General features: G+C 36.7%; 1 protein-coding gene across 3 annotated transcripts in view; it reads left to right on the top strand.

Moving 5' to 3' along the window:
* LOC140527285 (ferric-chelate reductase 1-like) overlaps nt 1-21,952 on the top strand; it is a 69,370-nt gene that overhangs the window by 21,734 nt on the left and 25,684 nt on the right. For 2 of the 3 annotated variants that reach the window (XM_072644092.1, XM_072644094.1), the window contains exons 3-8: nt 526-662; nt 4,060-4,154; nt 6,358-6,505; nt 10,635-10,817; nt 18,033-18,131; nt 20,014-20,158. In XM_072644092.1, coding sequence (XP_072500193.1) covers nt 526-662; nt 4,060-4,154; nt 6,358-6,505; nt 10,635-10,817; nt 18,033-18,131; nt 20,014-20,158 — 807 coding nt within the window. The remainder of the gene's footprint in view (nt 1-525; nt 663-4,059; nt 4,155-6,357; nt 6,506-10,634; nt 10,818-18,032; nt 18,132-20,013; nt 20,159-21,952) is intronic. The other variant, XM_072644093.1, reaches the window with a different exon arrangement.

The raw sequence follows: 21,952 nt of genomic DNA, 5'->3' as shown, positions 1-21,952 counted from the left end.
CAGCAGTTATAGAAAACAATGTGGAATGATACATGCCCCCAAAGTTTTTAAACTGTGTGTACTCAAGGGTACCATTACTAGACCTACTCTCCAGAGGTTGATTGCAAAGGTGCTCTGGCAAAGGGTTCTTGAATATTTGTTGAAAATGTTGTGGGGGCAGAAGGGATTCATTTCTTAGGTGTGAGTTGGACTAGATAACCCCTGAGGTCCCTTCTAGATTGGAGAGTCTGTGAAAATTCTGAAATTGACTAATGTTGGGACTGGATAAAAAAATGGTTCTTCTAAAACACTGTCATTTTCAAAGTTTATAGGATCATAGATTTAGAACCAGAAGAGATCACACAGATTGTCTAGACCAACACTCTCATTTTATAGCTGAGGAAACTGAGGCCCAGAAAGGTTGTGGCCCAGTGTCACATAGGTTGTAAGCAGCAGCCAGTAATTCCTCTGACTTCAAATTCGACCTTCTTTCACTGTAGTGGGGTCTTCTAATTGTCTTCACTTTGTTGTCTATCTGTCATTTAGTTACTCTGTCTGGGCCACAGTTTAAAGGATTCCTCATAGAAGCCCGCAATGCTGAGAATTTGGATAGCAGTCGCATTGGCTCCTTTACTCTGATTGACAAGGAGGTGTCTCAGCTTCTGACTTGTGATCACAAAGAGGTATGAGTGGGTGTCAGAAATAGTCATTCATTGGTTGCCTTTGTCCTCCCTGTTTACATTTCTTGGTGGTGGTTGTTGCAAGAAAACATGTGTCCTGAAGCCAATGTATGTTTGTGTCATATTGTAGGATGATTAGCCTTTTCTAATTTTTAGTATCACGTAAGCCATCTTGGAATCAGATCATTTCTGCAGTTATATCTGTTTCCCAAATGTGCACATACTCATCCAAGCCCTAATAGTGATTCATTGGTAGCTTGGAGGAATATGAAACTAATTCCATTGGGATTTAGTTTAAATTTTATTGAAGCATCATGGTCTAGTGTAGGGATGGGGAACCTGTGACCTTTGAAGCCCTTTGACTGACTAAGCTTCACAGAACAAATCGCCTTAATAAAAGGATTCATTCTGTAAAACCTGGACTCAGTCAAAAGGCCACACCTGAAGACCTAGAAGGCCATATATAGCCTCAAGTTTTCCAACCTTGGTCTAGTGGGTAGAGTGCTAGACTTGAGGTTAGGAAGACCTGGGTTGAAATTCTAACTCTATTATTTTCTAGCTGTTTCACTTAAGTTTTCTGTGTTACTTAAATTTTCTGACCCTCAGTTTCCTTATCTGTGCATTGAGGGTTTGAACTTGATGCTCTCTAAAATCTCTTCTAGCTCTGAGCCTGTGATTCTCTTATCTTATCAAAGTTGGCTATTAGCTGTATGTGAGGCAAGGAGAAAGACTAGTTTCTTCTTTAATGTTCCAAATGAGCATGTGCCATGCCAATGGTATCTATTAAGGGTAGGATGCCCCTTTATTAATTTTGCAGGAGAAGAATGGAAAAATTTTCTTGTTAAATATTCATTCATTTGACAAGCATTTATTAAACGCCTAAGAGTCAGGCTTTGTGATAAATGTTGGGGATATATGTACATTAAAAAATGTAATAGCTTTGACTCATAAGGTACTTATCTTTTATTTGTGGGAAACAACTTGTATATAGTTAAACTAAAAAAAATATATATGTAAATATATACACATAAACCATCTGCCTAACCCCCTCCCCTTATGTGCACAAATAAAATAAATGCAAAGGGAGAAGGGAGGAGAGAGCATGAGCACTGAAAGAATCAGGAAAGAATCTTAGGATCATAGATTTAGAGCTAGAACAAACCTTAAAAGTCTTCTAATCCAGCAATACCACTTCTAGGGCTGTATCCCAAAGAGATCATACAAATAGGAAAAGGACCCACATGTACAAAAATATTTATAGGAGCTCTTTTTGTGGCTGCAAAGAATTGGAAATTGAGGAAATGTCCATCAATTAGGGAATGGCTGAACAAGTTGTGGTATACGAATGTGATGGAACACTATTACACTATAAGAAATGATGAGCAGGCAGACTTCAGAACAACCTGGAAACACATATATGAACTGAAGTGAGCAGAACCAGGAGAACTTTCTACACAGTAAGAGCTGTGCAATGACCAACTTTGATAGAGTTGGCTCTTCTCAGCAATGCAAAGTTCTAAGACAACTCCAAAAGACTCATGATGGAAAATACTATCCAGGTCCAGAGAAAGAATTATGGAGCCTGAATGCAGACTGAAGCATAGTATTTACTCATTTTTGTTTTGTTTCTTCTTTCTCATGGTCTATTCCATTGGTACTAATTCTTGTTTGGAACATGACTAATGTCATATATTTGTGAACATATATTTAATGTGAAAGTATATTATATATGTAGAGAGAGCCTATATTAGATTTCATGCTGTCTTGGGGAGGGGAGTAGGGGAAAGGGGAGAGAGGGGGAAAAGTTTTGGAACTCAAAAGCTTGTGGAACTGAATGTCGTAAACTAAAAATGAATGAATAAATTATTACATAAAAAGAATTGGAAAAAAAAAAGTCTTCCAGTCCAAGCCTCTCATGTTACAAATGAGAAAACTGAATCTCAGGGAGGTTGAGTGTTTTGCCCCTGGTCACGCTATTAGCAAGTGTCAGAGTTAGTATTTGAGTCAGGTCCTCTGTCTCTAGAGAGAGTGCACTTTCCAAAGTACCATGCTCCCTCCCAAGGAGATGTTACTGTATTTTCAAAGGGTGCCGTTGTATTTTTCAATAATTCTTATAATATTTGAATATTGGAAGTCATAAGGTGTAATGTTAATTAGGTTAATGAAAGTTAAAGATCTTCCCCACCCATTAATGGGCCTTCCCATTAAAGGAAGTTTGATTAGGGGAGATTTGTTTTGTAGGAAGGCCCATACTTTTTGTTAATTTCTAATGAGGCACTGATTCTCAAGGATTGTGATGCTCTCTGGCTCTGAAAAGTGTATATATACTCTGAGGTGAGATTTTATTTTGGGGCTTACTCATTGGAAGTGTTTGTTTGATCAGATGAGACTCTGGGTAGCCTCTAAGGAGCCCCCTGGTTTTGAAAACCCAGATGTTGGTGCTTCTCTCTGTGGTAACTATGTGTATATATATATATATATATATATATATATATATATATATATATATATATATATATATATATATATATATATATATATATATATAATGGTCAGACAGTTGAATCTGCCTGTTGATCTGTGATGTATATATTGCTTATGGTCAGATGGTTGGAAGCCTTGTCTGTTGGTCTTTATTTCTCTCTATTTTCTCTGAAGTTCAGGGTGCTGACTTTTCCCCCTGAACTAGGTGAATGATATATGTGCTTGATTACAGTAGATTGTTGACCCCTCAAAAGTTGCCTTCCTTTTAGAAAAACAGATCTAAGAACGTGTACAGGAGGCCCTCCTATATCTGCTGGGGTCCTTGCTGATACACAAGGTAAAGCAAGAAAAAGTCCAGCTATTTAATTTAAGTTCATGGTCCCATTCAAGATGAACTCAGACATATGGACCTGACCAAATGTTAAGCTGTTTCCCTCCTTGGGCCCCTCCTCCCCATTTTTCACTAATTAACAAAACTGTAGAAAATATTCATCTTTTTCATCTTATTGCTTTTTTACTGAGACATATTCCTATCTCCAGGCTTTTCTAATATTTGCTCTTTACAGTTTTTTAATGTGAAAATTATTTTATTTAAATTATTTTATTATATAAAATCAATTTATTTAAAAAACATTTGTTTTTTAGAAAATATTCTCGAATCATGGTAAAATGTGAAGATTTATGTAGTCTTACATCTTGTGGGTTCTACTTTCTCTAATTCTCACATTTCTGTAGCTGATGGTATGTTCTCAAAGGGTAGTGATGAGACTGCTTTCAATCAATCAACAACTGTTTCCTAAGTGGGCCCCTTATTCTAAATTTGGGTGCATGAGAATGTGTTGTGCATTCATGCAATGTGTAATGTAACAGCTCTTTCAGTCCTCCTGAGTCATTGGATCCTTGTCTTATCTTCTAGGGTTCAGCTGTCAGTCATACAAGTCCATCAAAAAAAACCCAAATACAGGTCTATTGGAGTGCACCAAACACTGCTAATCACTCTGTGCAGTTTCTGTAAGTAAAAGAATTGATGACTTTTGATAAGGTCCTTCATGTGTACTCTTTGCAGGATGTTAGCATTGATGGCAAAATCTTAGTGCATTAACAATGCTCTTGCCTTTGAAACCCTATTATTAGATTATGGTTAGGTCCCAAATAGTATAAATAACAACATTGTCGGATGTATTCTAATTCTATTAGAAGTTATAATTATGTAAAATATGGTAATTGGTTCCAGCCCAATGGAAACATTAGTGCAAATGTGAACAATGTGATTACTCTGTGGGATTCATTATTTTCACTAATTAGGATGTAGCTGATTCTTACACCAATGAAATTTATCATCAGAGAACCCAATCCATGTAGTTTAGGGACTTAAAAAACCTAAACAGATGTATTATTATTGTCTGTATTAATTTAAGAGAACACAAATTAACCACTAATTTTTCGTAGAACCTCAGATGTGAAAGGGACATCAGAGGCTTCTAGTTGCATCTGTACCTGATGGAGAATCTCCTGAACAATATCCTATACAGATGGTCATTCAGCTTTTCCCTGAAGGAAGAACTAAAATGAGAGGGAACTTACTACCTCCCAAGGCAGTATTTCTCTTTTTGGACAGGCTTTATCAGGAAAATTTTCCTTATATAACCCCCAAATCTACTTTATCACAGTTTTTGCTTTGATCCTGGTTCTTCTGTTAGGGGTGAAGTACAATAAGTCTAGTTCCCATTCTGTATGACAGCCCTTCACTTACATGAAGATGGCTATTATTCTTCTCCAACCTTCCTTACCACCATGAAACATTCCCATTCCTTCAAGAATTTCTTATGTGACTTGATCTCAAGACTTTTTATCATCCTGTTTGCCCTTCTCTGGATGCTTTCCAAAGGTATCAAATAACTTTCTGAAAACGTGATGTATGGAATAGACTTTTTGTAGAATTGTATAATTTTTTTCTAAAAATTTTTATTCTTAAGAAACATTAAATAAGAGGGACATTTTCATATATGTAGTAGAATGGAATGAGAGAATTGTACACAAAACTGCAGATCGTTAGGATGTACAGCTTGCTTTTATTTTAAAATATAAAACATTCATCCTATACCTTTGAAAGTTGTCCTGCTTATCTCTGTTACTTTCTGTTCTTCTTTCCTTTTATCTAATACTTTCTGTCCTTCCTCTTTCCCTTCCTTCCTTCTTTACTTTCATTTTTCCTTTCTTCCACCCTCTAATCTCCTTCCCTGGCCCCCCATTGGAAAATAAAAAAAAGCAATTGTAGAAATGTACACAGTCAAGCAAAACAACGTCTTACATTGGTTGTGTCAAAAAATGTATCTTATTCTGCATCTTGGGTCCATCAACTCTTTGTCAAGAGGGTGGTAGCAGACTTCATCATTAGTCCTCAAGAATTATAGTTGGTTATTGTATTGATTGGGGTCCTCAGGTTTTTTCGAAGTTCTTTTTCTTTTTAATGTTGTCATTATATAAAATTTTCTCATTCTGCTCACTTCACTGCAACTGTTCGTACAAGTCTTCCCAAATTTCTCTAAAAAATCTATTTAATCATTTCTTGTGGCACATTAATATTCCATTAGGCAGACATATAATTTGTATAAAATCAATCACCTGTGATCTCCCCTCTCCTCCTCCCTTTTACAAGAGGCAGTAAATAGCCAAAAAGCTATGAACTGAATCTCTCAGTCCCCCTACCCTACAACTCACAATCTATAATGGCACTTACCTGTAGATTTTGAGAATGTGTGAAAGGGCTTGTGACCATAGGCAGGACTGGCAGTTGCTTTCAGGTAGCTAATTTCCTACTTGTATGAATTTGTAGTACACATTCCATGGAGAAATAATATACTTAGTATAAAGTAAATAGCTCAAATCTCAGGCTCCCAGGGATTGGGACATTTCCTAGTGGATTTTAGCCCCAAGTTGCCAAAAGTTTAAGTACTGCTGAGGGATAGGAGAACAAAGATAGCAAGGAAGAAGATATAAAAAGAAGAAAGAAGGTAGTCATTCATCTGATGGGGAGAGACAGTGTTAGGGAGCTCTAAGATTTTTCTGTCATTCCCAGTGGTATTAGTAACTGCATACTATGCATGCCTGCCCATGCCTTGTCTATTCTGATAGGTGCTTCTTAAAATTGTTATTTGATCACTAAGGCATAGCCAGTCTTTAGTCTATTCTGACTATGAATATGATATTTCAGAGCCACTGTTGTTGAGAAGTACAAAATCTACTGGGTAAAGATTCCTGGCCCTATTCTTTCCCCATCAAATGGACATCCTTTCACAATATCCCAAACTACAACAGTGTCTTCACCAACATCAAGTCCTATCACTAATCTAAAAAAATCGGTAAGTAGCATCATTTTAAAAAAGCTTTTTTATGCCTTTTGTTTTTAATCATTGTCATTTCAGGCTATTATTCCCCTTGTGACCCTTCTCATTTCCCAGAACTGAATCTTCCCTTATAACAAAAAGTAAAGAAAATAGCCTGTAGTGATCTCATCTAAAAATATGTGTAATGATCAGCCCTTACAGATTCCTTCCACAGTGGAGGAAGAAGGGAGGTATGTTTTATTCTGTGTTCCCTGGGACCATTAATGGTGTTTTAGTTATCCAGAGTTAGGCTTCCTTAGAGTAATTTTTTCTTTTACGTTGTTATAGTCATTATATTTCTTATTTGTCTGGTCCTGCATATTCATTCTGCATTACTGTATAAAAGTATTCCGTACCTCTGCTACAGTAATTGTAGAGATCCTACACTTCTCTACTAAATACACAAAGTAAGAACTAGGTGAGTACAAGATCTGGGAACTTCTATTGAATTACTCAATCAGAAACATTTTGATTATATGCAAAAAAAATTCCTTCAGTGATTTGGAAGGAGTGAGGACTTTTGGATGAAGTGAAGTGATGCTACAAAGGAAGACTGTCATATTGGGAAGATAGAGGAGACACACTTGTGGGGCTTGTATAAAACAACAAACCAGTTCAGATTCTAGGATTCAAGTGGTGAGCTAGGAGAGAGCAGTTCCAGGTAAGCCACTGAGAGAAATGTGAAGAGAACTGGTGACAGAGAAAGTTGGAGAGCTAGAGACAGAAAGGAGACTGAATAATGAAGACAGGTGAATCAGTGACACAGGGGTAATCTGGGAAAGGAGAAAGAGAATGAACTGTTGGTCCTACAGGTATCTTAGAGCAGAAGACTCGGTCTGAAGTGACCAGTCTAGCCATCTTTTCAAGGACTGAGAGAATGTTGAAAAAGAGATTTGCTTTTTCCTTAACTTGCCCCTCCCCAAGTTTGTCTATGAATAGATATAATGGAACATAATATCAGTGGTATGCCGGTAAACATTTTTGCCTCAAGTATAAAAAGTCCAGAGGTTGGTTAGGTTATTTTATGAATAAAATGAACTTAAAGCAAAGAGTCAAAACACTTCCAAAAATGTTAAGATTTTCTTAACTAGGTTCTCTGAGTAATTGTGATTGTATTTCTAACTTTTCATTTAATATAAACTTCATAAAGCAGCAGAGGTTGAAACCATATGTACCCGAGGAGACATTATATTGCCTCTAGACTAAAAATATGCTATTTGTTGTAACAGGGTATGACAAATTAAATCTTCTGAGAGAAAGGGGAAATGGAGGAAAGGATGGTCACCACTATCACTGGCCTGGGTCACAAATGAGCAAAATCTTTCTAGGTTTCTCTGGACTTTTCATAGTTGTCATTTCCTATCACACAATAATCTATTAACTTATATATCACTGTTTATTCAGCTTTTCCATAATCGGTGGCCACCTATGTTATTGTAAATTCTTGGCATTTTGAAGGGGTATCATATTTTATTATATATTGAACTTTTGTTTCTGTCTTTGACTTTGGTAAATTGTATTCTCTGGGAAATTCAATGTAAAAAAAATCTGATAATTGTGTTTATGTAGCTGACCAGTATGAAGAAGAAAGAAGATAATGAAGTAGAAATACTGGTTTATGGTAGTGGTTTTTTTTAAATTGACATTGTAAGGAAAATTTGAAAAGACAAAGAAAATATCAAGGAATGTTAGGACTTACAAAATAAAGTGCAGAAAATTCCAGGTACTTTATTTGAAAACATAATGACACCATTCAGAGAGATTCTGAAATAGTAGTTTGTATTTTTACTCAAGAAAATGATTGATGTACTTGTGACTGTAGTTAGGTAAATGAAGCTGACCAAACAACCAAGTTCTTTCGGTGCTTGGGGACAGTTCATTTGGACTAAATGATGTGAATTCCTTGAGGTATTATTACTTTCTTATTATAGCCTTGCTTATCTTGGATATCAATTCCCTGTTAGCCATATGTGTCATTTCCAGTGCAAAGGTCATTCTTGGTAGAAAAAAGCAGAAGTAGATCAAGAACAAGTAGTTCATTGGATCTACCAATCTGATGTTGTAATTAAAAAAAAAATCATCTGATCCATTTGAAACAGTCATCCTATCCTTTAATGCCCGTATAAGTTCTTAACATCCTACTGTCCCAGATTAATGAGGTCTCCAGCACTTGGCTACATCTCCCTTGCCTCACAGTGTTCTAGGCATACTCTTGAGAGGTTAGGGGTAATTAACACCATTGACTTTGGCCCCCTTCTGGTGTGATTTCCTCCCAAGATTATCAGTTGATAATCATTTGGTGAGCTAGCTTTAAGTAGGTTTTAGACAAAGGCATATACAAAGGTGGAACATAAGAAGAGTTGCTATGAAACATCTTCCTTACCCATCTCCCCCCGCAAAAGGTCTATGATGTACTGACCCACAAGTATATACGCTCAAGCTTATAGAGAACATGTAGCAGAGAACCTACAGGTCCTGATGGCTGGGAGTCCTTTTTGTTTTTTCTATTTTTGGGATGCTCAAGAAATTCCCTTGAGCAGGATGAATCTGCATCTAGTTGTCCTCAACTTCTGATGTAGACACTGCCATCATCTGACCTGAGGAAATGTCAAAGACGTCATTGACTTCACCTCTAGAATTTTAGTCTATGGTATTCTATTTGTTTGTCCTCTAAACTTTTTAAAATCTGCCTTTCCAAACTCTAGGAGAGAGTGATTATTTTCCCACAAAATTCCCATTATTTTCACCTTATGAAAGGTAATTTTTGGTTGGTGAGAGTCATGCCTTTACTTTTTGAAGGATGGAATTATCATTAGGGCAAATGAAGAAATCAACTCCTCTGCTTTTGAAAGACAGCTACAGTAGATGTCTAGATAATGGATTTTCCATTGACAATAAGGAGTATAACCCTTCAAATATTTGGAAATGACTTCTGATTATATCCTCATTCTGTCTTTTCTCTGAGCTAAGCCCCAAATAGTCCCTTCAGCATCCTGATTCACTTTCCTCCAGACAGTCTTCAGATGTCCAATATCCTTCCTAAGATGTAGACCTCTAAACTGAACAAAATGCTAGAAATCGATATATGTTTCCTAACTCTTAGTCTAGGACCCTTTGGATTCCATAATTTTCTTTTAATAAATAAATTCTATTTGCAGCTGACCTGGGGCTAGGCTAGAAATGTTTTGGGTATGAGTAGTTATAGACTCTAAATATGTTGTCTGAATACCAGCCTACCTAAATTCAGAGGAGCTCAGTGCCACATCACTTCAAAGGGAATGACTAGAAAGTGATTTTTGGCCACAGTACCTCTTGGTAGCACTAGCAACTAAGTTATAGAGAGGTTTGAATATGTAGTGGTGGAGGAACGTACAAAATTTTGGATCCTCATAGTATTAAAGTATGACTGATCTGGTGTCTTTTCTTTTAAAAAAAACATTAACAAGGCCATTGACAACAGACCTCATCAGACTTAGCTTATACATTTAAGGCATTCTGATGAAATATTTTTTTCTTTATAATCATTCTGTCCCATTCATCATTTAAAAATAGGTTTCCAACTAACTGAATGTTTTTCATCATGGTTATTTCAGACTGCAGCATTTTTATATTGCATTTAAATTCCATGATTGTGGACCTTACAAGTTATAGATGTTCACTGGAGTTTTTTCTTAGTTCATCCCTGTAAAACAGTGAACCTTATTAAGGTAAGGACAAAAAAAATGGTCTTAAACATGCCTTCAGAATTTCACAAAGGAGGTATTGGAGTTTATTAGAGACTTTGCTCCTGAGCAATGTTAAATAGGTATTTTGTGGATTGAAGAGGACTTTATAACATTGACATAATTGCACACCAGTTTCAGTTGTAATTTGAAAGGATTTCATTAAAATTAATTGTGGGCTAAAAGTTCACAGCCTATCATGTTGAGTATTCCTCATTTAGGTTAGTCAATCTGGATGCATCTTCATTCTCTTATCTGGTGGTTCTTTGTTAGAAAGATTCATTCTTCTGAAAACTGCCATTTCAATGGAAGGTCTGTTATGTTACTGTCAGTCAGTGACCTGCTTTTCTGATCATTAAAATTTTTTTTTTCTATTTGTCTAGTTCAGTGCCTTGGATTGTGGGAAAAAAAAGTTCTGTATCAGGAATCCTGTGAACTGTGATCCAGGGAATGAATACCATTGCTTCTTTCTCTCCTTTGAGAGGGAGAATCATTCAGTACTGATTGAAATGAGCGGACCTAATGAAGGCTACTTATCCTTTGCATTGTCTCATGATCAATGGATGGTAAGTATAGCTCTCCGTGCAAATATGAAGTGGAATGTGAGGAATGGTTTGTAATGAGCAATTGAGTAGATTATCCTATAATCTTAGAAATAAAAATGTTGTCATTGAAAAGAAGGAAAGAAGTCCCTAAAGTAGAGCAGATTCTAAGTGAACTATTTTTTTTATTGATGTGTTGTTGTACAACCAGAATGGGAAGGGGTTCACGATCATGCCATATGAAGATGGTTGAAGGAAATAGGCATACCTTGCCTAGAGAAGAGAAAGCTCAGTAGGGTACATGATAGTTGTTTTCAAGTGTTTAAAAGGGTATTTTATGGAAGAGGAATTGGTCTTGTTCTGCTTGGCCCAGGAAGACAGAATGAAAAGCAATGAGTAGAAATAGAGGAGGCAAATATAGTATTTATGGAAGAAAAGACTTCCTAACATTTGGAGCTATCCCAAAATGAAATTGGCTACTTTGGGAGGCAGTGGGATCCCCCTTTCACTGAAGGCTTTCAAGGAAAGAACTAATGAACATTTTTGGTCAGGTATAAGTTAGACTAGATAGCTGCTAAAGTTCCTTCCAACTCAGACAATCTATGATTCTGTATTTCGTTTCTCTAACTCTTGGGGGCTTGCACAAGTATGGAAACAGTGGGCTATCTTTGAAGCAAACATGTAGGAAATACTTGAATATTTTCATGGTATCATAAAGTTTGAAAGAAATTAGAGTTTGTCTATCCCATTCTTCAATCCCTTCTAGTGATCCCCTTTACTCTCTACTCTAAAATTATCAATAATAGGGAGTCATCCATCTTCTGCTTTTGAATACTTTTAGTGATGGGGAAGCTCACTACTTATAAATATTGCCTATTCCAATTTTGCTCAGCTCTAATTGTTGAAAGGTTCTTTATGAGCTGAAATTTACCTTTGTGTTCTAATCATTTATCTCTTTTACAATAACACAGAATTAATTTAATCATTAATCTAATTAGTCTAACAAACCAGAAGTCCTGGATTATAGTCCCATCTTTTCTACTTATTAATTGTGTGATCTTGGGCAATTCACTTTACTTCAGTGGGGTTCACGTGTCATTTGTAAATTTAAAGGCTTCAAGTAGGTGGTCTATAGTATAACTCTATGAGCACAATTTCCTAAATGTTATCTGACAGGGTTGATTTTAGATACTTTTCTTTCATCAGTGTATATAATGTGCATTAATTTCCCAATGGCTATATCTCATTTTTTGTCATCTACTGAACTTACACCAGAGAGAGTTAGTGACTTTCCGTAGGTTTCATAGCTGGTAGTTCATAGTTATGGGTAGTTGATAGCTGACCAAGGACTAGAATACAAATCTCATTATTCTTATTCCAGAACAGTTTTTTTTCTTTTCAAACAGTTTAAAATAAATTCTGAACTTAACAACAAAATACAATGGACATTTCCAAATACAAAACAAGCCAGAAATTAGAAAAGTACCTGGAACAACAAATCTCTTCTAGTTCTTTTTTTATTGTATTTGTCTGCAAGCATTATGATAAAGTTCTTAAAAGCAATGTTGTTTCTTAAGGGCTCCTCTGATGAAAGGAGTTTAAGTTTTGTCCAGTGGTGTCAAACTCAGATATAACGAGGGGCATCTAAACCATGTATACATAATCCCTGTAGGCTGCCTCTTGACTTAGAAGACCACATATTTACATATTTCTTTTTTTATTAATTTATTTGTGTTGTTAAATATCTTCCAATTAAATTTTAATCTGGTTCAGACCACACTCAAGAGTGTTGCGGGCCTTCTGTAGCCATGTGTTTGACACCTCTGATTTAATATCCATTGCTTCAGAGGGTATAACTCGGAACCAATTGGGTGAAAAAGACATTGTTTCTTCTGTGTTAGAATGTAAGCTCCTTGAAGAAAGGGACAGATTTGTTTTTTGACTTTGTATTCCCAGTGTGCTGCTTAGTTCCTGGCATATAATAATAGGTGCTTGTTAAATGCTGGTTGAACTGAACTGGAAATAAACCATATATACATAGGTAAATTCATAATCTATACAAATGAAATACAAAATACTTTTGGAGTAGATGAGAGGATTGACAAGTGGAGAGGATCATGAAAGGAATATAGGAAGTGGTGCTTGATCTGATCCTCCACACATTTGTATCTTCCTCAGATTTCAGAAACATGCCATTTCTATTTTTATCTAAATCACTGATAAACCTATTGAACAGCCAAAGACAAAGACTTTGAGTACACTGCTAGAACCTTCTTTGTCTTTAACATCAGCAAGCCTTAGTACAGCCATTCAGCCAGTTCCCCAGTCCATCTATCTGTAGTGTCTCCCAGCCCACATTTCTCCAACTTGTCCACAAGTCTGTCATTAGAGGTCTATTTGTCTAGTTCAGTGCTTTGGATTGTGGGAATGTTCAGCTAAAACCAAGTTGATTTGCAGAATATTACCCATGGGAAGAAAATGAATGTCCTGAGTCTTTCAGAATAACATGATGGGACAGATAGTGATGCATCCTAGGTAGAAACCAGCAGAAAAGTAAGGAGAAAAACAGAATTAAGAGAAAATGGAAGAGAATATGGAAAGAACCACACACAAGGGAGGGGTTAATTGGCTGAAAAAAAGCAGACTTTTTCTGAGGGGTAACAGAGCTTGGGGGAGTTGGGGAAGAGAATATTGAGAAACCTATAATAATAATTTCATATTTCCAGAGAATTCTTAAGAGAAAGATAGTAATTCTTCCATGTTTCTAGCCTCACATACTTCCCTGGTCTCCTTGGGAAAAAATATAAATTGGAAAAATATTCCAGAAGGAAGAAGTCCAAAAGTAGCATCTGGATTTAAGCTTAAAAAAAGACCACCCTGCTATTTGTAACTGATTTAAGAAGAGTCAAATAATTGAGGCAATAGTCTTTGTAACAATTCCCGAAAGACGAGTCACAGGATGGTGGATGCCTTTATTGTTCCCTGGGTTGGGGATGGTGGTGGTGATGGTTGTAGTGGTGGTGGTGAATCTCTCTGCTCAGGTAGAAGAGACTGTGACTTTCAGATAAATCCTCTTCCACTTAATCTAGACACCTGACTCCTGAAGGACATGGAAATTTGGATAACAGGGTCAGGAAATATGTGTGGTGAGAGTTTTGAGAGTTAAAATTATTAGCATTTAAAACCAAGAATTTTTTTCAGAAGCTCTGCTTTTGATAGGAGACTTTGAATGGATGGCTAGGTCATTGATATCCCTCAGAATTATTATACCTTCCTCATGTTCCAATTTTGTGATCTTTATTTTGAAAGCGTGATCCATATTTCTGAACTTGTTAACAGGTCTATAGTGTACTCGCAGAACTATATCACTTCTGTTTATCTGTCTTTTTATCTGTCCTTCTCTAAGTGCTCTCCATTATGCCTTTTGTTTCTGGGCTGTTTTCCTTTATCATTTCGTGCATTACTGTATTCATTTTCTCCTTTGATGTGTCATGTTCTTCTCTCTCAGTCTCCTTATGTTGGAAGCACAGGATTTGATGGTCTGGATCCCTACTATTCATGACTAAGACTGATGGAAAGGCTTCTATTTCCTAAAGTTGGTTTTTGTTCATTCTGCTTTTTATAGCTATCAATTTGTTGCATTGGAGAGAGTAAAGAAGGGCAAGCAGTTTCATATGTTTTCTTGGATTGATTACAATCTTCATCTATTTGTGCATGTGTCATACATATTCTTCTTGATAAACACAGAATGTAAATTTTGAATTTACTATTGTGTGTCATTCTAAAGTGGTGAATATGTAAAGTTATATGATGAATGGCAATAAATGAATTAAAAAAACTAAAAACAAACATACTAGAATTTATACATACAGATGCATGTTTTCCCTTTCAAATAGTCATTTTATGAAGCTGTCTATTCCAATGATATCTTGATCTTAGTCAAAGGTTTTTTTGAATTTCAGAGCCTTTCTTTTGAAAAATTACTTTCCTTTGAATATTATTGCTTGTGGAAAAGATGCGTCTCTTTTGACCAAATTTCTGGAAATAGCAGAAGGTAAATGATAACTAATTCTGTGGGTGATCAAGCTGCAGGATGTAACAATAGCTTTGTCTGGTTTTGGTCGCAAGGAGCTCACATAGTTCTTTCTGCTCTACATTATACGAATAAAAGGGCACAAAACTATATATATATATATTTTATCCTCTCCAGCTCAAAGTATACATTTTATTGTTGACTCTGACCTCAGCCCTCTTTTCTTCTCTCTACGTGCTTTTTTGATGATCTCTTCAGTGCTCATGGATTGAACACTCACCCCTACACAGATTATTCATCTACCTACACATCCAGTCCTTATTTTTCTCCTGGGCTCTAGTCCTGTATCTCTAGTTGCCAGCTGGACATCTAGTCTAGGCTTTCCTATAGATATCTCAAGCTCAACATAACCAAAGCTGAACTTATTATCTTTTCCCCAAATCCTTTCCTTTCTTTCTAATTTTTCCATTATTGTCAAGGGTTCCACCATTCTTCTAGTTATCCAGCTTTGCAACCATAGGCATTTTGCCCACCTCTTCACTCTCCCTCTCTTTGTGCAGTCAACCATTGGGGAGGTCTTGTTGGTTCTCCCTCTGTAGCATCTTTTACATCTGTATCCTTCTGTCCACTGTGACAGTAGTTACCCTGTTGGTCTTCTTGCATCTAGCCCCTCTCCTCTCCCATCCAAAATCCATCTAGCTGCCAAATTGACAATGCTAAAGCACCATATGACCATGGTCTTCTCCTGTTCGAGAAGCTTCAGTAGCCCTCTATATAATCATAGGATTATACATTTAGGACTGGAAGGAACCTTTGAGGTCTCTACATTTTACTCAAGAATTGCAAGAAAGACTTTGTCAGATCTTTGGCTAAAATACAACTTAACCATTATGGCCTATCAATCTAGTAATGCTGTCAGAAAAAGGAATTAAGATTAGTCTGTTTATCATATTTAAAAACAAACTTTTTTTATTGCCATCTCCTGTCTATCTCACAGTCACTTCAGTGTGGGGGGGTACCCCATGTAGCCCCTTCTCTAGATTGAATCATTCCTTGAAGTAAAGAAAAACAGTTAAAAAACACCCAGTAAAATAACTGGATATGATAACATGTATATTAACAGCAGACACATTCTGTCCTAGTAATGTCTAATACTTTGCTTGAAGCAGGAAGTTTTATTAATTTTTTTGGATCTTAACTGTTTTTAGACAATTAGAGTTTAGCTTCCTTCTACTAAGCTTTTAATTTGCATTGTGGTAATCATGATGTTTATTATTGTTTTGTTTTTTCTTATTTTACCGAACTTCATTTCATACTGATCTTTACATTTCCTCCGAATTCCTCTTATTAATAACTTTTGTTGTATAATCATATTTAATCATACTTTTATACCCCATTTTTTTCCACTTATTGCCCAGTTGATTGCACATCCATTTGGTTTCCAGTTCTTTGCTACTACAAAAAGCAGAGTTTTGAGAGGTCATGTGGATCAACAAAAATGTCTCTCTCTCTGTCTCGTTGGTAACTTCTCTTCATAGTCTTTCTATGATTACTCCCCGTGGCTCAGAAATCAATCTGCCAATTCTTTAGGTATCCTGGATTGTAGCTCATTTGAGTCCTATTGAATTTATAAGTGATAGCTAGATGTTACCGTTAAGGACGTCCTACTACCTCCTTACTTGTCTTGGGCAATGAGTCCCTATTGAACATTTAAATTTTGTCCTTTCTAGTCTAAACATCATTGTTCTTGGCAGAGAAAATAAAAGAACTGAGCCATTGTCTGGCATCATTCTCCTTTCTTCTGAGCAGTGGTCCTATCACTTCTCTGAGATGCCTCCTTTCTTGAATATAGCTTTCCTTGACATTCTTAGCTCATTCTGAGTTTAGAACCCAGTATTTAAATGGTTGGCATCTAGGTAGTGCATTGGAGAGTGCTGGGCCTCAAGTCAGTTAGCCTCATCTTCCTGAGTTCAAGTCTGGCCTCAGACACTTACTACCTGTGTGACTCTGGGCCAGTTACTTAACCCTGTTTGCCTCAGTTTACTCATTGGTAAAATGAGCTGGAGAAGGAAATGGCAAACCACTAAATGGGGTCACAGAGACTGACTGAACAACATGACTGAACAACAACAAAATGTACAGGGTCATCCCATGTTTTTTCTTTATCCTGTTACCTCTTCTTGTTTCTGTCTTCTCTTCAGATACATGTCTTTTAAAAATTTGTTAGCTGGTGAGTTCCTTTTTGTGTGTGTGTTTGCATGCATGCAGGCCCATACATATTGTGCAAGCCCACACACATCAGATTGTTTAGATAGCTTCCTCTTTCCCTTCTCAATTTAACAGTTTTCTTTTCATATATACAGAATTTCATTCTTGACAGCTTCCATTTCCTCATGGGTTGATGCTACTTGTGGAATATTAGGCCATGGGATCCTATCTACCCTTTTCCCGAATCCTTTGAAGTCTGCTGTCCTGAAATCTAGGGTGCATGTCAGACTATTCCCAACTTTCTTCTTCTCCATTAAATTTCTAAAATGAAGGAGCACCTTTCTTACAATGTTCCCTTTACTTCTACCCCTACTTAAGGAACAATGTTCTAGTATATTTAGATAATTTAAGAAGCAAGCTAATTTAAAGCAGTCTATCAAGGGAGCTTTAGAGTAAACGAAAGTCTAAAACTCATAGACATTATCTGAAAACTAGACTTATCACTAGGAAGGAATTTGAAGGCTATGGTTTGTACTCCCAGGGTCACTTTTAATAAGGTTTTCCTCTTAGAAAAAGAGGACATTGAGGGAGAAAAAGACAGATTACATTTAATGATGACCTTATTGATTCATCAAGCAGTCTGATACAAAATACCCTTTGTGTTGTCCATGCACCAGAGTTCAAACACCTTCACTTTTGTATATGGCAGTTAATCCTTTCACTGTAATTTGCATGTACCTCTCATATTGTAGCGAAGCCCACTCTGAAAACATAAAAAAACTCACTAATATCCCTGTATATGCTACTTTGAATCTTTTAGACCATAAGTATGATTAAATTAGGAAAATGGGAGAGTTTTCAACAACTTTTAATGCACAGTCTACTACTTTATTTTTCTATCAGATATCAAGGTGCAATCTAAAATTCGTCAATTCTTTTTTAGGAAAATATAATTTTCTACATCCTTTAAACTTTTTGCATTTTAAAATGTCTTTTAGGGTGATGATGATGGATACGTGTGTATTCATGAAGATGATACTGTGCGCATACATCCTTCTTATGTAATTGGACGAAGTCACCCTGTGTTAGATTCTTCGGTATGATCTAAAAATTTTGAGAAAATCTTCTCCATCTTTTCAATTTTGCATTATTGTTCATGAGTCTCAAATCAGAATAGTTGGGAAGCAAAGTCCCTTTTAGAATGTAGCTCTGTTCTTTGTTCTCTCATCACATTGATCCAGAATGTCCTTTCAAAATTATAGTTTCGTCTACCATGTAAGATGTTTTTCTTTTTTTAGGGAAAGGGTCCATCACTTGATCCTTTGATCTTTATCTTTGGGAGTTAACAACATGAATATTCATTTTCCAGATACATTATTTATTTATTAAAAAGTTCCAACTCAGGTGCCTCCTGTAATATAGAGCTGACTCTGAGTGAACAAAAGCTGTGAAATTGGAATGTAAACTCTGGAAGATCCTACTAATGGACTCTGCTATCTGTCTAAGGCTGAGCATAGATAAATAGGAAGAAACTTATCACCAGTAGATTGATGGCCCCTGGGCGATAAATTTTTTTGACAATGGAAACTCATGAAACAGTGTAGAGATAACTACATATTCTTTTTACTATACTACGACTGAATATGTGGTACTCACATATATATATATATATACACAAAATTGTCAACACTTGTTTTATGTTTCTGAAATAGAAACATTTGAAAGAAATACTTGAATTTGCCTCTGTTATCTGCCAATCCTTGTAACTGGCCTTTGTTGAGATTTTCTTTTATAGTCTAGCAGTTGATAAAATATTTAGTTGACAAGCAGATTCCCTTCTCCCTAACTTACGGGAATGGCCTTTGAGAAGAGATCTTCTGGTGAGCAGAAGAGTTTTTGATTAGTGAAAGTAAGGTTGGTGAGGAAAGAAACAGGTACATTATAACAGGAGCAATGGTTATAATCGTGAAAAAGTAGATTTAGACCTCATAAAATCTCCCTAACACTTATGGCTGTGGGGTGGGCTGCTTCCCTCTACAGGGCATAGAATAACTGGTATTCTTCCTCACTAGAGGACTTCAAGCAAAAACTAGTATCCACTTGTCCAGTATGTTTTAGAGGATTTTCGTGTTAAGCTACAGTCTGGGCTATATGGCTTATGAGACCCCTTTAACCTATGATTTTGTGATGTGGTGGATAGTGAGGGAAAAAGCTCCAAACAAATGCCCAGAACCATCAGTAGTACCACAGATTGTCAGGCAACTGATTAACAAGCACTTACTAAGCACATACTATGTGCCAGGCCAAATGTGGACGCAAAGACAAAAATGAAACAATTTCTGACATCAAGGAACTTATGTTCTTTTGGGGGAAATATCATATACATATATAAGAATATACAAAATACATACCAAATACACCTAATGTGAAAGATATTTTTCATGGTCATTTGACAACCAAATAAACTTGGATGGAGCAGTTGATATTCCTAATGAAGTAGAACCAATTATCAGTTAGGTTTTGCCCACTTATTTAGCAAGTTATTTTTTGAGTGTACTGGATTGGACACTGATGACCTGAAGGAATTAATAAAACTTTCAGAGACTCTTAAGTTGTGTCGTCATTAGGTCTTGGGAGAATCTGGTACAAGGTAAAATAATACATGCTTGCCAAATGGGAGGTCAGACTCATCACTAGGGGGAAGTACCCTTTGCAGTTTTCTGTGAGGAAGTGGAAGCACAATAACTGAACACAAACCAAACACACATGCACACACACACACACATACACTCACACACACACATAATTACAGAAAGAAAATGCAACAAACTGTGCCATTTAGACCAGATGACCTTTAAGGCGCCATCCCATTCCGGAATTCTGTGCTGATTATGAATTATTATACACCCTTATTTTTGGCAGTCATTTGAAAATGTTGAGAATGACCATTGTGTATGCTGTGTATGTGTTTTCTTGTAGGCTACCCTTGAAGCTATGGCATGGAGGCTGGCTGATGGAGTTATTCAGTGTTCTTTTAGAAGAAATATTAGTCTTCCTGGTTCGAAGAGATTTGATCTGGATCAGAAATATTACATATTTCTAGCAAATGGAGCCACCAATGATGGTAAGCATTTCCATATAAAGTATCTTGACTTAATCTTTGGAGGGCTATTAGATATGGGCATGCCTACAGATGATTTGTCAGTGTGAATAATTGAGTTTTGTATCCTTTTGAACAGGTTATATTGAGTAGAATAGGGGTTCATAAGTTGGGTACTGTCAACTACTTTAATATTTTGATAATTCTGTCTTGATATAATTGGTTTCCTTTGTAATCCTCTCTATTTTTTATGTATTTTGAAACATTACTCTGAGAAGGGGTTCATAGACTTCACCAGACTCCTATAGGGGTCTCTGACACAAAAGAGATTAAGAACTCCTTAAGTAGAATTTAATTTCCTTCTAATGGAATGTAAGCTCCTTGAGGGTAGGGACTATTTTTCATTTTCTCTTTGTATCCCCAATACTTAGCACCTTGTACAAACTGGTTGGTTGATTGTTGTCCTTTGTTTACGAAGAGGACCAAAATGACACCACCATGATAAAGTGAAATTTCGGTGTGTCTGACTGTGACTGATCAGACCAATATGAGCTCGGAATGCTCCACCACAGGTTGGGCACAGATAGTCTGTGTGAATATTTGGGTGGATACTCCAAATTTGCACATCCTACGTTTACTTTGTGCTGTGTCAATTCTGCTTTGCTCACGGAGCACAGCACCTTTTCTGATGTGGGCATGCCATGCTGAGTGGTGGTGTGCCAGTTGCTCCCATGTTGCACAGTCAAATCCAAAGTTCTTGAGAGAGATCTTGAGAGTATCCTTGCTTCTTCTGACCCCCATGTGATTGCCTGCTCCATGTGAGTTCTCTATAAAATAGTCTTTTGGCAAGCATACATTTTACATTTGAACAACATGGACAGCCTTCAGCTCAAGCAAGGACTTCAGTGTCTGGTACCTTATCCTGCCAAGTGATCCTTAGAATCTTCCTAAGATAGTTTTCAAATGCAATTGATTCAGTTTCCTGGCATGGCACTGGTAGACTGTCCATGTTTCACAGGCATACAACAATAAGGTCAGCACAACGGCTCCGTAGACCTTCAGTTTGGTAGTCAGTTTAATACGTCTTCTCTCCCAAACTTTTCTTCGGAACCTCCCAAACACTGAGCTATCTCTGGCAATGCATGCACCAACCTCATTGTCAATGTGTATATCCCTGAAAAGTACACTACCAGAGTAAGTGAACTTATCCACAGCATTCAAAACTTCTCCATTTGTTGTAACTGATGGTTCCATGCATAGATGGTGTGGTGGTGGCTGATGGAGCACCTGTATTTTCTTGGTGTTAATTTTTAGGCCAAAATTAGCACAGACAGCAGATAATTGATTCATACTTTGTTGCATCTCAGCTTCAGAGGCTGCACTGAGTGCACAATCATCTGCAAACAGAAAATCATGTACCAACACTCCCTCCACTTTGGTCTTGGCTTATAGTCTTTTCAAATTGAAAAACTTACCATCAGTGTGGTAGTTGACCTTGATACCATGTTCATCCTCACTGAAAACATTTAACAACATCATACTAAAAAGCATGGGAGCAAGCACACAGCCCTGTTTCACTCCACTGGTGACTGGGAGGGCATGAGAGCATTGTCCACTATCTAGAACCTGGGCAAGCATGCCATCATGAATTGACGTACAATACTGATGAACTTCTCCAGGCAACCAAGTTTTGACATAATTTTCCATAAGCCCTCGTGACTAACAGTGTTAAAGGTCTTGGTTAAATCTACAGACTTTATGTACAGACCTCTATTTTGCTCCTGGCATTTCTCCTGGAGTTGTTGGGCAGCAAACACC

Source organism: Notamacropus eugenii, chromosome 2 (genome assembly GCF_028372415.1).
Source record: "Notamacropus eugenii isolate mMacEug1 chromosome 2, mMacEug1.pri_v2, whole genome shotgun sequence".
Classification (NCBI taxonomy): Eukaryota; Metazoa; Chordata; class Mammalia; order Diprotodontia; family Macropodidae; genus Notamacropus; species Notamacropus eugenii.
Note: the sequence above shows the minus strand (reverse complement) of the source record. Positions and strands in the feature narration are given on the sequence as shown.